Source organism: Neolamprologus brichardi, chromosome 19, assembly GCF_056152115.1.
Source record: "Neolamprologus brichardi isolate AB-2024 chromosome 19, ASM5615211v1, whole genome shotgun sequence".
Classification (NCBI taxonomy): Eukaryota; Metazoa; Chordata; class Actinopteri; order Cichliformes; family Cichlidae; genus Neolamprologus; species Neolamprologus brichardi.
The window spans coordinates 14,384,320-14,400,459 of record NC_142122.1 but is presented as its reverse complement, the minus strand read 5'-3'; the positions used below and the strand labels follow the sequence as shown (position 1 = coordinate 14,400,459).

The 16,140-nt window shown below is 38.8% G+C and overlaps 1 protein-coding gene and 1 pseudogene across 1 annotated transcript; both read left to right on the top strand.

Annotated features, from left to right (window-relative positions):
• The first annotated feature begins 8,245 nt into the window (after window positions 1-8,245).
• On the top strand, window positions 8,246-10,816 carry LOC102797267 (B2 bradykinin receptor-like). The gene is made up of 2 exons (XM_006798459.1): window positions 8,246-8,311; window positions 9,748-10,816. The coding sequence occupies exons 1-2, from the start codon at window positions 8,292-8,294 to the stop codon at window positions 10,781-10,783; spliced, it is 1,056 nt and encodes a 351-aa protein (XP_006798522.1). The 5' UTR covers window positions 8,246-8,291; the 3' UTR covers window positions 10,784-10,816.
• A 3,886-nt stretch (window positions 10,817-14,702) lies between these two features.
• LOC102799149 (B2 bradykinin receptor pseudogene) lies at window positions 14,703-15,731 on the top strand (annotated as a pseudogene).
• Window positions 15,732-16,140: the final 409 nt, after the last annotated feature.

Genomic DNA, 16,140 nt, shown 5'->3' with positions numbered 1-16,140 from the left:
AATATTATTATAATTATATTAATATTATTATTAGTAGTATACCCATATACTGAGACTTAAGTTTGACACTAAATTAAACATTTTTACATGAAAAAAGTCTAAAGTGAGTGAAGTGAGTCCCCCCTGTTCATTTCTCAAGATCCAGGCTTCTCCTCAAAGTACAGTCTTCAGTTAATGTTTGTGATTCTAAAATCTTTTTTTAGATGAATTATACATTAAGATTACTGTGTAAGTACAGCATAGCTATATAAAGTATATCTTATTTTTATCCCTGTTGCCTAAAGTGAGATTTTCCCTCTTCATTTCTCAAGATCCACCCCTGCAGACGCCAGGGTCACACCCTTCAAATAGAAGCAGCTTGGGGAGCAGCCAAGGAAGGATCATGTCACAAAGTCTTCTAATACTTGAAGAATCTTGTCTACACTTTTACAATGTAGCTTTCCTAGTTTTATCACAGGACTTGCTTTCCAGTACTAAACTCTTTACAAACAAAGTAAACATAAACAAAGGTGCTTTTTGCATTTTTTTAAAGCTCTGATAGCTTTTTTTTTTTTTTTTTTTTTTAAATAGAGGAACATTTTGACTGGTAAGAACACACAATAGCAATGCATAGTTGTGATTTCTTTTCTAAGTATCACCACTATTTAGTTTTTCTAAAGCTAATATTGACCTTTAAGTCTTTCAGACTGTCAGCAAATAAGAAACACTCCCATATCCTGTTATGAGCACCTTATGATGACTCATGTTTCACCCGATGCGCCAAAAAAAACATGTTTATGTTTAAGTGACAGAGTCCTCTTGCAGATGTGCAAAGGAGAACGCCAGGTGACATTCAAGAGCCACAAAGCAAGTAAGTGTGGAGAGCCTGTAGGGAGCAGAAGTCTAAAAAGTGACACCAGTGTTTGTTTGTTTGTTTGTTTTTATTTCAAAACAAGGCCAGATGATAGGCATGTCTGTTTTGAGGCTTGAACTATAAAAATAAGACGAGCATGTTTGAGTTATTGCATTTTAGTCTTCAGACATTCTTTTACAGGAAATTGAAAAACATGAAAAAAATGAAACGGCGTGTTTGTATGCTGCAGAAGCCTGAGTGCAATAGAAAACTAGCTTTTTCTCATAATTTGCACTGTGGTCTGTTCAAAGATAGCTGTTAAAAATAACTGTTCAAAAATCAAACGTAAGTCTAAATAACTGGCTAAGGTGGTCTGGCAGCAACATAGCTAGGGCCGAGAATAGCACAGACGGGAACTCCAAAAGTCTGTTTGCTCAAATCTTAACCATGAGTTATAGCTACGATTACGTACTTTGTAAGTCACTGGAAGATTAAATATTTTTCCCTAATGAAGTGATTTTCTACCACAGTTTACTTCTCATTCTCTTTTTCTGTAAACTATGAACATACACAGCCCGGCATGCAAACTTTCGCCATAGTCAGTTGACGCAAACACATTTGAAGTACCATAAATGGTAGATTTCCTGGATTTTAAATGTTTAAATCTTCTTAAAATGTTTTTTTTCCCAAACAATCAAACCATGAGCTGAAAACAGAAGTAAATTTTAGACGGCAGACATTCAGACTGTGGCTGCCCACTTACTGCTGACTCAAGGTCTTGCAAAATAATTGTGATGGTTGGTTTGTGACTGTGTTTTTTTTATTGATTTCAACATTTTGCAATGCCTTTATTAAATCAAAATATTAAATGTAACAGGGGCATGTGTGACCAACTTATTTCACAAGTTGTGGATTTCCAGCAGTATAAACAGCATTGTTCTGTGGTTTGTATATTATCTGCCAGGAACATTTGAGCAGCACTGGTTGAATTTTTGATGTTTGAAGAAATGGGTTTGTGTTCCAAGGTTTAGTGCTCATCAAAGTTGCATTAGTGGTTTCAGACAGGCCTGTGGCCACTCCTTCCACTTTTTGTAAGCGCTTACTCACTCTCCTTGCAAAAGCCCAGAGTGTACGAGGCAGCTGTGAAAACGATAAATACCCGGAGCTGCTCCCTGTTGTCTCGAATCTGTGTGGAGTTATGGAAGGAGGAGATGGGGTTGGGACACTGAGTAATGGAGCTCACGGCCTGGAAAAAAATCTTTTGAGACAGGCAGAAGGAGACAGGAAATGAGCTGAGTATTTTCGAGGAGTAGCGTGAGCGTCGCCGCCCCCTCGTACAGACATTCGTTATGTACTTCACTGCACACACTGAGACATAACTAACAACAGCAGACAGATATGTAGCCTGTTACTCAAGGACCTTTAAGTTTGCAAGTCTATAAAACTTTAGTTAATAAACTGGGGGAGACAATTTATTGGATTTATTTCTATACAGGTTTTTTTTTTTCTTAAAGGCTGTTAAAGTTAATAGTTTTATGTTGTGCTATTTAAAAGCATGGGATTTCTTAGGTCCTTAGGAGATTTCACGTTACTGGGAATAGTGGGTGCGTTAGTGGAAGATGCTTTGCATGAGGTACAAGGCCCCCGCTGTCAGTAGAGAAGGCTGATTCACCACAGCACTCCAAGGTCTATATGTGCAGTAAATGTACCATTTATGAGCTATATTCTGAGGTTTTGTCACTTCCTGAGTGCTTTTGCACTTGCTGTAGTCGGCGCAGGTGTGTTGTAGCAAAGCTAAACAGAAGTGTCTCTTCCAGGCTCGATGAGTTACCATTGTTGATTAACTGATAACTTGGGGCTGGATGTTTCCACAGAAGTGCAGCACGAAATTTAGCGTTAATGAAGAACCGGCTGATTTATTGTTTAATTTTTCTTGTACAGGGAAAACTTTTTCAGGAATCATAAACCTGTAGCTGCCTGATCACTGTTGACTAGAATATCTGAACTTAATAAGCACATATCATATGCATGTGTATAAGACAAAGCTCCTTTTTAATACGTGTTATATTTATACTATGTGCGACTGTAATTATTTTATTTTATTTTTCTAATTACATTCAAGCACTGATCATTATCCACTAGTGTTTTACCTGTTTCGTAGTTAATTATATGGCTTCCTGGTGGCAGCCAGTGTGCCCACTTGGGAGTATAGTATATGGTGGCACCTTTCTATGTAATAGAAGAGAGCTGGACAAGTGGATGTTTTTATTTTTATTAACTGATTTGCATTGCCCTTATATTTATCTAATTATTAAAATTGCTTGTAACAACACTTGTACAGGATGTGTTTGACTGCAGTGCTTATTTATTTCACAATATAGTAACCCCTCTTTTAACTAGTGGTAGAGAAATGGTTTAGAATCTCAAGAATCTTAAAGACATCAGAGCCAAACTTCACAGTTTATCCTTCCACCATCCCATAATATACTGTGGAAAGAAACCACAACAACATTCTCTGCTTCAGATTTCGAGCATCAAAAGTCACGGTTACATCAGTGTTTTCATTGGCAGCGCTTTACTATTGTTACAGAGTCATTGAGATAACCATTGAAAGCATGGCATGAGCTATTTCTAGATCAAAATAGAAGCGGTGCAATTCATCTTCTAAAATACAACTCTATAAACAAAGTCTGTTTTGGAGATTTTTCAGGAAGCAAGACACAACTTTGCAATGTGTGCAATTACTTTCACCTCCACTAACAATAATGGGAAGTCTCTGTAACTTTAAATCTCACAAACAAAGTTGTGGCAATATTTCCATCACTTAGTTTCCCTCTCTCTACAGCAGGAAACCTCACTTGCTTTTTTTTTTTTTAACTGCTCCTTTTATATTAAGCCCATACTTTAGAGGCAACAGAGCAGAATTTAGATTTACATCAAATGCTATTTACATTGCAGGGCTGTGAGTTTAAGACTTAAAAAAAACCCACTTTTATTCAAACATGGAAACTCTGTTCATAAGGGCCCAGATTCTATTCTTAAGTAAATATTACAACCCAAATTCGGATAATTGGGTTATGCATTATTTGCAATAAATGTGTGTAAATGTCTTCTTTTGTGTCAGTGGAGCCTATACCCTCTTTAGTAGACACAGAAATGTATCATGCAAGTGCATAAAAAGGCATCAAATAAGATATCTGAAATTTAATAATATTTTTAGAAATGAGGAAATGGTGATTGAGGAAAGAAGGAAGCAACCTATTTACTGCAACACTGACACATCTTGGAGGAGAACCAGACAGCATCTGGGAATCTGCCTACAAATGAATGTTAACTGTGTTACTCTGCCTGCAGGGATCCCACCTGCCAGGGATCAAACTGAGGTCACTCTTCACCAATCTCATTACATACTTATATAACAATAACAGTTCTCTCAAAACAAAACAGAATAGTCCAACAGTTTGCCTGTATCAGCCCTATGACTGACATGATGTGGGGAAGTGAAACGTGTGATTATAGAATACCAGTCTATTCACTAACTTCCTTGTGATCATGCAGCCGTTGCACATTAAGAGCATGACCAAGACACACGAGCTTTGTTTCCACACAGCTTTTAAGCCCTTTGTCTCTTCGAATCAGTGATAACTTGAAGATGGCCTTCGGTCTAGTATTCTGTGTTTAGCTAAAATCTTATTACATATCTCTAATTGCCACAATGTGCACCCATATGTTATCTGCAGGTCATATGAAAATCTAATCTATAAGTGCTTGCTTAATGGGAGAGCTGTTTAGTCCATTTTGGTGCTTTTTAGTAATATGTCACATAGACACGAGCCTTTTTCGTTTACAGAAAATCTTATTAGTATGAAAGATAAGAGAGACTGTTTAGAGATTAGAAGATTAGTATGGACATCACCCTGAGGAAAAGCATCTGGTATCTGGTGGTAACACATCACGATGACCGCGTTGTTTAATTTGTTTATTTGGATTGTACAACAATTTAGGGCTTTACTGCCATTTGTTTAAAACACAACAACGAGAAGATCAAAGAACCCTGCATAGTGCTTTCCGGTTGATAAAGAGACCAGTCTAGTAGTTTTGAGTCGGCAAATTTTAGGAATTCGCCGAAACAGTAGACATTTAACATGCTGAAGGCTCTTCAGTAGGTAGGACAGAACTGAATATACAGTCCTTATCAGAAGTTTAAGACAACTTGAAAAATGGCAAAAAGTCATATTTTGCATTTTTGGATCTTAACAAGGTTCCAAGTAGAGCTTCAACATGCAAAAAGAAGAAATTGGAGTGAGACACAACTTTTTTTTGAGCATGCATTTTATGCAAACAATGCTTAAGGCCCAACAGCGGCTGCACTTCCTGAGGGTCCTCAGGAAGTACAAGCTGAACTCCAACCTGCTGCTGACCTTCTACCAATCATCCATTGAGAGCCTGCTAACTTACTGCATCACGGTATGGTACGGCAGCTGCATTAAGGCGGATAGAGCGAGGCTTCAGAGTGTAGTCAAGACAGCACAAAAGACCATCGGCTGCCCTCTCCCCTCCCTGATGGACATTTATTTCTCCCGCTGCCTCAGCAGAGCAGCAAACATCATCAAGGACAGTTCCCACCCTGGTTTCAACATGTTCAGCCTGCTACAGCACAAAAACCCACAGACTCAAAAACAGTTTCTTCCCAAAGAATATAGCCACCCTGAACTCACACATGCACCGGTAAGCCCCCCCATTTTCCCCCCATTTCCCCCCCCCAATTCCTCTATGAACCACCACTGTGCAATACCAAATTCTATATGTTCTGTGCACTAACCCAATTGAATATACATAACACTATTTGTTACATATTATTTTTTAACACTGGCATGTATATTTGTACATTTTAAGTATTTTTTCTCTGTTAATAGTGCCAATATGTATATGGTGCTGCAGAACATCAACAGAGATTTAAGGCTTATTTCGTACCAAAATACTGTGAGTTGGGATAGAACAAATCTGCATTTTACAATACTCTCTGACTTGTTGGATTTTACCTGTTTTACCTGACTATTAAGTAACATAACATTTAATCTGACATCTTTGTGTAAAATTGCTTTTATCCACCAAATGGAAACCTACTACGCAAAGATAACCATCTGTTCAGGCGATGTTGATTACCCTAATGATATATTGCCATAATGCCGAGTGAAAATGCACTTCTAAAGAAAGTGGCAGCATTATTCACTGCAATAATTATCTTACGGGAAATATTACAAAGTGCCATAAATGGATTCTTTTGTCTCTGCACTTCAGTGGTGTAAGGAACTCTCTTCCCAACAATGCTAATGGGACGTGTTTCCATATTATATTCCTCAGAGATATTGCTCCATATTGACATGATAGCATCACACAGTTGTTGCAGATGTGTTGGCTGTAGTGCATCCATGATGTAAATCTCCTGTTCCACCACATCACAAAGATGCTTTATTGCAGGGGTGTCCAACTCCAGTCCAACTACTGCCCTGCAGCTTTTAGATGCATCCATACTCCAACGCAGCTGAATCAAATGGTTGAATTACCTCTTCAGCATGCCATGAAGTTTGGCAAAGGGCTGGTAACAAGCCATTCATTTGATTTAGGTGTGTCGGAAGACGGATGCATCTAAAAGCTGCAGGACAGTAGCTCTCGAGGACTGGAGTTGGACACTCCTGCTCTGTTGGATTGACATCTGGTGACTAAAGAGCTCATTTGAGCACACTGAACTCATTTTCATGTTCAAGAAACTAATTTGAGATGATTTTAACTTTATGACATGACAAGCTATCGTACTGGAAGCAGCAATCTTAAGCTGGGAAAATTGCAGTCATAAAGGCATGGACATGGTCAACAATGAAATTTCGGTAGGCTGTGATGGATTGCAGCAGATGGCCGCCCCTCTCTGAGCCTGGTTCTGCCGGAGCTTTCTTCCTGTTAAAAGGGAGTTTTTCCGTCCTATTGTCGCCAAAGTGTTTGCTCATAGGGGGTCATTTGATTGTTGGGTTTCTCTCTGTATGTATTATTGTAGGGTCTACCTTACAATATAAAGTGCCTTGAGGCAACTGTTGTTGTGATTTGGAGCTATATAAATAAAATTGAATTGAATTGAACCGTGTAACTTTTTTCCAGTCTTCTGTGGTATAGCTTACAAAATGTAACTTCAGTTTTCCTGTTCGGAGAAGTCGCAGTCGGTGTGGTTTAGCCCATCTGCTTCAAGTTTTGATGTGTTGTGCCTTCAGAGATGCTCTTCTGCATACACTATTTTGTATAATAAGTGTTGACTTGAGTTAACTTTGCTTTTCTAACAGCTCAAAGCAGTCAATACGTTCTTATCCTTTCACATCTGGCATCAAAAAAGCATTTTTGCCTGGAAAACTGCAGTTCACTGCATTTTTTTTTCTTTTTCAGAGTGTTCTCTGTAAACCCTAGACATGGTTGTGTGGGAAAATCCCAGCAGATCAGCAGTTTCTGAAATATATCAGAACAGCGCATCTGGCACCAACAACCATGCCACATTTAAAGTTACTTGAAAGACCCTTTTTTCTCATTCTGATGCTTACTTTGAATTTCAGCAGATTGACTTGACCATTAAATTGCCGAGATGTCACTGGCTGCGTTAAGAACCAGAATTAGCTAGCTAGTGAGTATATACATCAGGTCAGAAAATATTTAACATGTAAACATGAACTATGTCAAGCTCAACTGTTTAGTTTTGTAAGAACTTACTAAGAGGCGTACATGGGACAAAAAGTGCCTGGTTTCATTCAAATCCATATCACGGAAAACTGCGTAACAGACACACCCGTCCGCCATGTCCATTTCACGGTTTACCTCTCGAAAGCGTGAAATGGAAACACATGCAGAAGTTACAGTATATGCAGAAGCTGCAATACCAGCATGAGGAGATAACATATTTAAAGCCTTTTGCGCCCTTTTTGTCTGTTTGCTTCATAGACTTTTGTCCCCTGCAGCCCCTTTTTTCTCTCTTTCTTTTAGTCCCTTTTCTTTTTCTGTTTCTCCACCACCTTCTCCTGTTTTTCACCAAAAACAGGCCTTCAACCCTGTGTCCGCTCTGGTATAATACCCACTCTGACAATAATGTGAATAATGTAATAAACAAAAGAAACAAGATGAACAAGATGAGCCTACAGAGAGTCTACAGTGCTCCTCTTTTTGTTTTTGTCTAATTTTGATATTAGTATGGCTTGTTGCATGTCATCTTTGAATAAGGTGCAACCCAGACCCGACAGACAGGGAGCATTCAGACTGAATGTGAAATGAGAGAAGTGAGGTTTTTTTGCCATGCCTTCTTTTTTTTTTGGTGACATCACTTTAATTACAGTTTCCTTTAGGAGCGTGAGGCAGAGACAGGCAGACTAGAGTGGGGGAGTTAACTGTTAACAGTGCAGCAGGACATCTGAACACACTTAGGAAAATGACTCTTAGACCTACAAGGTATGTATGAATCAAATATACTCTCTATATTTTTAAATCTTTCATGTGAGATATAACCAAAAAAAAATCCCCTAAGAATGGAGAACAATTTTCCAATTGTTTTATTTTTTAGAATTATTTTGTTAGTAACCATGTGCTCAAGCAGGTTAAATATACTCTGATGTGTGTAAAGCAGGTAATACAACTACTGATAGCTGACAGCTGCTGTGAAAATGAACTTCTTGCCTTTGTTGTTACAGCGAGTGAGACTTAAAAAAAAAACATGTCTTTTTGGGTGTAATGTAGAGTATAGAAGTATAGAGTTACATATCGATGATGACCAGAAGAAGCATCTTTTTCTCTTTATTTTGTTATTCATTTATTCTTTTTTGTTGTACATTAAAACATCAGTTGTACTAAACGATATGAGAGCTCAGGTTTTGCCTAAGCATGTTCTTCTAAAGACGAGTTTAATCAATGTCAAACATTTGGTTATTTTAACCAACAGAAGTTTCTGCCCTCCATTGTGCCGTCTGCCACATTGCTGCCAACTGCTCCTTACGCCAACAGAAACAAACTTTGGAGCAACTTTCAGTGATCTTAATTGCTCTTAAACATTCAAACACATGGATGTAAGCATAGGGTACATACAGTATGATTTGAAAGAACAGATTGCCAATTAGGTAACATGATAGGGAAATTAAGCAGAAGCATAAACGACATCATGCTATGCCTGATGCTCATTAGTGGAACAAGGTGGTTCAGTCTCAGACAAGCTTATATAATTTTTGAGTGAAACCTACAGCTGCAATGGGGGCATTACTCATTTCATTCACATGGATTTAGAGGTGGAAAAAGTCTGTTTTAATCTTTTTTTATTGGGGTTTTCATTAGCACCTTAAAACTCTACTGCTGATCAGCTTGCTGCAGATGTGCAAACACCCTTATTGTTCAACAATGTCTTTATGTTTTAAGCTTATCCTTTGGTTCAATACAAAGGTCATAGCTGCAAAGTACCTTGCTCCACAACCAGAAATGTATTCATCACATTTATTACAGGCTTTCATGTTCAGCTCTTTTCTTGTTGAAACAAGAGGCTAAGTCAGTAGGTGGAGATTTCTTCAGCAATCAACTAGTTGGAAAACTGAACCTGGTCGACAGAGAAAGAATGGCAAACAGCACACAATGGATGTACAGTTAGGACATCTGTTCATTAATATACTTATTTACTTCTTTTCTTAGAATAAGATAAGAAGAATGACATCAGTCTCATATCTGTATGGTAAATATTGTATGCAGCAGGGCAACTGTTGGGTTTGCAGAGACGATAGCCAGCTAAGTGCTGGCTAAAGCTCCATATTTATCGCATAGTATTTTACATAAACTCAAGGTAAGAACCTAATGTACTGTTGATGTTTAACTGCCTATTTACTTCATGTCTCATTTTGTCTTTACAGCATCCCAGACTACAGCACCACTATATCATATGGAAACAGTAACAACACCAATGAGACTCATTGTCCAGATCACGAACTATGGGAGTGGCTCACTGCACACCAACCAGTGTATATTCTGCTCATCGCCGTGCTGGGAATTATGCTTAACATGTTCATTCTGACTGTCTTCTGCTTCCACAAGAAGGCGTGCACCATAGCTGAAATCTATTTGAGCAACCTGGCTGCTGCTGACCTAGTCCTGGTGTCCTGTTTGCCCTTCTGGGCCGTCAACATGCTCAATGATTTTAAATGGCCTTTTGGTCATTTCATGTGCAAAGTTATCAATGTGGGAATTAACATGAATGCCTACTGCAGCATATACTTTCTTGTTCTGGTTGGCATCGATCGCTATGTGGCGCTGGTACATGCGATGTCACATGGAAGAATGCGTAGTCCAAAATATGCTAAACTAGGGTGTCTGCTGACATGGGGTTTTGGCTTGCTTCTGAGTATACCCGTGTTCATCTTCAGGGAAGTGAGATATTTCCCTGAATATGGTACTGTGTGCTATCTAAACTATCCATACCACAACGTACACGTTATCTGTGATGGGATATTGATCATTTTTAGCTTTGTTATTCCCATTTCAATTATCTCCTTTTGCACTTTTAATATTATTCAGGCTTTGAAATTGCAAGCAATTGAGAGGTTCAATGCTGAAAACACAGAACGAAAGGCCACCATTTTGGTCCTGGCAGTCCTTGTAGCCTTCCTAATTTGCTGGGTGCCATACCATGTAATCACCATAGTGGATGTGCTTTTACGAAGTGGGATACTGGAAGGATGTCACTTTGAACATGCTGTGGACATCAGCATCCAGATCTTCACTTACTTAGCCTTCTCTAACAGCATTCTTAACCCGATCCTATACGTTATTGTAGGAAAGAACTTCCGGAAAAAAGTCAGAGAACTCTTCCAGCAGTGGGGCCACCAGAGGAAAACCTTAACTGACTCCACACGTTCAAACCTGTCCTCCACATTGAAAACTTCTGTATAAAATGCTGTCTGCAAATTGCTTTTTGCACACAAAAGCACAGAAGGATAGTGGGCAGTCATTTAATGATATTGTCTTAAACTAAATGGTTCAAATGAAATCTAAAATCAAATGAAGTTCGTGAAATCGCAATGGATGTAGCTTTGTAATAATCAGACTTAATCATACATTGTCAAGAAACCTTTTAACAAACGCTTTCTTTAGTATGTTAGCTGATGCACAACGTCTCACTGTTCCGTTTAGAAAAGGTGGTTGTATTACAGATTACTACCAAATGCAAAACACTGTTGTTTAGCTTGAACTGGAAAAAAATGAAGACATATTTTATATATTGCAACAACTCACCAGTGTGTGATATTGTTGGATTCATATATTACAAACTGTAGTAGTCATCAGTATCTTGGCTGTACTGGTTCTGTGATGTAAATATGTGTACTGTAAAATAATTTATGTAAATACAACTTTTTTGTCATATAGATTATTGCTGAATATGCAAATGATGCCACTATTTGTTTCACTCAGAGCATAGTGATGAATAAAATCAACGTGTGGTCTTTTGCTTTATGAATCTTTATGATGCATTTGAATGTTAAGTTGAACATCCAAAGGTTCATGTTGAAACAGCGTCTTGCTAAATGTTTCTGGTGTTTCTGACTCAGAGTTTCCAGACTTTCCAGACTCCTCAACAAGTTTCCAGTTGTGACGCACAAACATGCTTCTTTTTATTGGCTGTATAGACATAACTTTTTTTTTTTATTGTATATCTGTCCCCCAAACCACCTTTTAATTGCCAAGTGTTTACTCAAAATGGGTTGTGGGCAAGGGTACACCCATAGGTGTCCTCAAAAAAATCTTGCCAAGCAGGATATCAGGCTTCACCACAATTGCTAGTGCTGAAAATTGTTGTGGAACAAAAGGCATGCAGAAAAAGTTACCTCAAATTGTAGAATGTCTGCCAGAAAATACACAGTTCAACCTCGTTTTATGTGTTTTTGTCTGCTTTTTAAAATGGTTTTAATTTTGTGATTTTTAGTCTTGTCCTTCAAATCTGAAATGTATGTTACTCCCACATTCATGTTTAAAGTTAATTTTATTCTGGTTTATGTTGTGCTACTAAAGGGGAATATTAATTAAAACTTGACTATTCTGTAAACATCACAGTGGGGGGTGACAGTCACTGAAGAGGTTTTAGTGCAGATGCCTCATTCATGTTTCCATAAGAGTTCACAGACTGTTTATTAAACATGGACACAGTCAGTATGACTTCACCCTGTTAGTGAAGTTCTGTTATGACACCTGAAATTGAACACTTTCGACACCGTTTTCTTGGTGATTTGAAACCATGCGTCATAAACACTGGCTAAAGACTTGTGTCTGTCATGGTGCTGCGTCGTTGACCCAGCGTTTTGTGTTTTATGATTATTTTTCTATGTTCTAGTTATTGTGATTTTGGTATTCTGTGTCCTCCCCTTGTGCCCTGTTCGTGTTCTGGATTTCCTGTTTTATTTTGAGGTCTGTGTGTGTTGTCATTGTGTTCAGCTTGTATCCTCCAGTCGTCTTTGTGTATTAGGATCAGCTGTTCTTCCCTCCTGTGTGTGATTACCTGATTACCTTGTGTGTGTATATATAGTGGGTGTCGGTCTGTACTCGTTGTCGGCTCGTTTGCGGTCCATGGTGTTCTGTTCCTTAGTCTGCGTCTCTCTGCCCCTCACCCCGTTTCGTATGATCTCAGGTTTGCTATTTAGTTTTCCCAGTTTATTTGTCATCATTGCCTGTTTTGCCACTCCGCCACTTGTAAATAAACGTCACTCGTATCATCAGTCACTGCCTGCATTTTGGGTCCTTTTTCCTTCAACACCACACGGCTCGCCTCGGCAGCCGTGACAGTGTCAGTGAGCAACTTTACTGACTCTACTGAGGACTCCCTTTTTTTAAATTCACTTTGACAGAAAACTGAGGTGAAAACATTTTTTGAGGTCACACAGCAATGGTACTAACTGGAAGTTACAATGCAGCTAAGGGAGTTGCCCCCTGCTTTCCAATAAAAAGAATGCAATCATATTTGGCTCAACTTTCAAATCACAAAGCTCATTTTGGCTTTTAAGTGACAGTGTGTAAAATCTCATCAGTAGATGCCAGTAGATTGCAGATTGTAGTCAAATGAATTCAATTTCCTTAACCCTTCCAAGTAACATACATAATCCTAGAAGTGGTGGTCATTGTAGGACAAACATGTTTTAGTCAGACAAGAGAAATATTAAATTTAGACTGCACCTGAGCAACCATGGTTGCTTGAAGTGTTTCTAACACTGTTTATGTAAAAAGACATTGTTGTACCCACTATATTTTACCGTATTTGAATAATATCAGCACGTAGCAATGAATCAGGAGTAATACTGTATGACTCAATTAAATATTTTGCGGTATTTTGCATTTTTACCACCGAGTGATCAGAGACTAGCTGCTGTTCATTTGTGGTAAGTGTAGTAAGATAGCAACATGACTCCGTCTGCCCCAGAGACTTTCGCTGTTTTGGTAGGCTGTCAGTCTACTGTTAACCCTGCTATCAATATGTAGCTTTAAAAACTCTAGAAATGTAAAACTTTGAGACTGATATGAGTCAATGACTCAGAGAAATTAACCTCTCTCTGATGAGCGAATATTGAGGTGGGTTGTTTAGGACAGCGGTCTCCAACCTTTTTTGCGCCACGGACCGGTTTATGCCCGACAATATTTTCATGGACCGGCCTTTAAGTTGTCACGGATAAATACAACAAAATAAAACTAGTACCGGTACCGAAAAAAAGAAGATTTATTCATAACACACGTGAAAAGACCAAGGAAAACCGAGTAAACGATAAAAACGATATCAAAATAACGCTGAAAGCCGATAAAATCCCTGAAAACTATACATTTCACACCAGAGCCTCAACTCTCGCAGCCTGGTACCAAGCGACTCACGGACCGGTACAGGTCCGAGGCCCGGGGGTTGGGGACCGCTGGTTTAGGACATTACTGTTGGCTGCTATTGGCTGCTGTTAGCCTCTGTTAGCCATGGCTAACTGCTTTTAGATGGCATAAGTGAAACTTTCATTAAAGTGGATATAACATTGTTGGACTTTGATACTTAGTTAATAAACTCTCATATGATGTAAAATATAGTCAAGCTATTTAGCAGAAGTAAAGGACGCTCAAGCCTAAAATTAACTGGCATAATGTTAGCTAATAACCAGTGACTGCGCTGGTCAGCACGTTGTCACCTACACGGAGACATCCAATCTGCTGACAATAATTAACTGTGAAAATATTGGGAATAAATAAGTATTACTATGTATGTTTTTTAAGTGTTGTAGCTCTAACTTCAGTTCAGGAGATAAGGCTCAAGGTGAAGTGGATGACATTTCATTAAGATGCAAGTGGCTTTGGCTTTTATTCTTAATTGATGAATGCTTAGTACAAGAGAATGTTTCAGTTTGGTGGGAGATGTAATTACACACTAATCATTGTATATTTATACAATATTCTTTTTTATTTTACTAAATAATCCCACAAAAATGACTGACTGTACTTTTAACATGCAACATATTTTTGTGGCCTTCCTTTTGCAACACTAGAAATGCTCATTACTGAATTGGTTGCTGAGATGGTCTACTTTGAAGATGGCATGTGTGTAGTGTGTGTTTTGGCTGATAAACCATCCATTAGCCACACTCCATTTAATCAATTATCCCCTCTCCCTAAGAACTGAAATCATGGGACAAAGGTAATGACACGTGCATCAAACCGACGCTGATACACTAAAAGGTTTGACTAGAGTATATATTTGTTGTGAACATGCATTTTTTTTCTTTTCTACTTTTTAAATCACTGTCACCATCCAACAGCTTTACCAGTTTGCTCAGACCCTCCAGCTGAGTTACTTATGGAGAACAACACAACAGCTGAGTTTGTCTGCAACCACACGGATGCATGGGAGTGGGTTTACACCATGCAGCCTGCCTATATGTCGATCATCTGTCTTCTGGGAGTAATCGGCAACTCCTTCGTGCTTTGCGTCCTCTGTCTTCAGAAGCGGAGAAGTTCTGTTGCTGACATCTACCTGAGCAATCTGGCAGCAGCTGATCTCCTCATGGTTTCCTGTCTGCCGTTCTGGGTATCAACTATAATCAACAAGTTCCACTGGAGATTTGGGGAGTTCATGTGCCAGCTTGTCAATATTGTCATTGGGATGAATTATTATTGTAGTGTGTTGTTCCTTACTGTTGTGAGTATGGACAGATATATGGCTCTCACTAAACCATTGTCCCAAGGAAGGCAGAGGCAGGCTTTCTGGGCACATGGAATTTGTGTAACCATTTGGATTGTTGGTATCTTCCTCAGTTTTCCTGCTGTTCTTTTCCGCTCTGTGCAGTTCTTCCCCCATCTGGGCATTGATGCATGCTACCTAGACTACCCTCATGAAGGGTGGCGATTGCGGTACAACATAACTGTGAACATAGTCTGCTTTCTCATTCCTGTCCCAGTTGCATTGTTCTGTAGTTACCACATTATTAAAGTCATTCTAAAGAGACAGAAGATGAGAAGAAGCAACCGCGGGAGTGCGGAGAGGAAGGCAGCGTACCTTGTGCTTATTGTTTTGGCTGTGTTCATTCTCTGCTGGCTGCCTTACCAGATTCTGATCTTCTTTGACACCTTGGATCACTATGAGGTCATCTCTGGATGCACGTGGGCATATGTGCTGGACATTGGCAACCAGTTAGCTACGTACCTTGGCTACAGCAACAGTGCATTGAATCCTTTCTTGTATGTGATTGTTGGGAAGAACTTTAGGGAGCGGGCAAGGGAAGTGTTTAAACCCCTTCAATGCAGGAGGAAAGACCAGCGTGATGCATCTGGTCATGGTAATGCCAATCTCATCTCAAGTAAACAAACAGAGAGCACAAAAATCTAAATGAATTTACATATAAAGAGTAAACGCTTTTTTAAAAATATTTGTGACTGAATTGAATTTCATGTATTAATATATTTTATGTTGTTAGGGTCTAATAAGAGGGCCTGCCCTGGCCTTTGAAGCTTAGCTTTACTTTTTAATTTTTGTTTTTAAATTAGTGTTTTATTTTCCAATCAATTAAAGCTTCTCTTGTGTGTCTTACACCCACACAAATGACGGTAAACTCAAAAGGTTAAAAGTTACTTGTGTTACGGTAATCCTTTGCATGCTAAAAGCAAAAAATAAATCTCTATGACAACATCTGTAAAACAAATTCAAGCATGTCGAAAACTGATCTTCTCACATTCTTGGCATGTTTGTCCACAACCACTTGTTTCCAGACAGTATGAATTTCTCTTAGCAGCAAGCT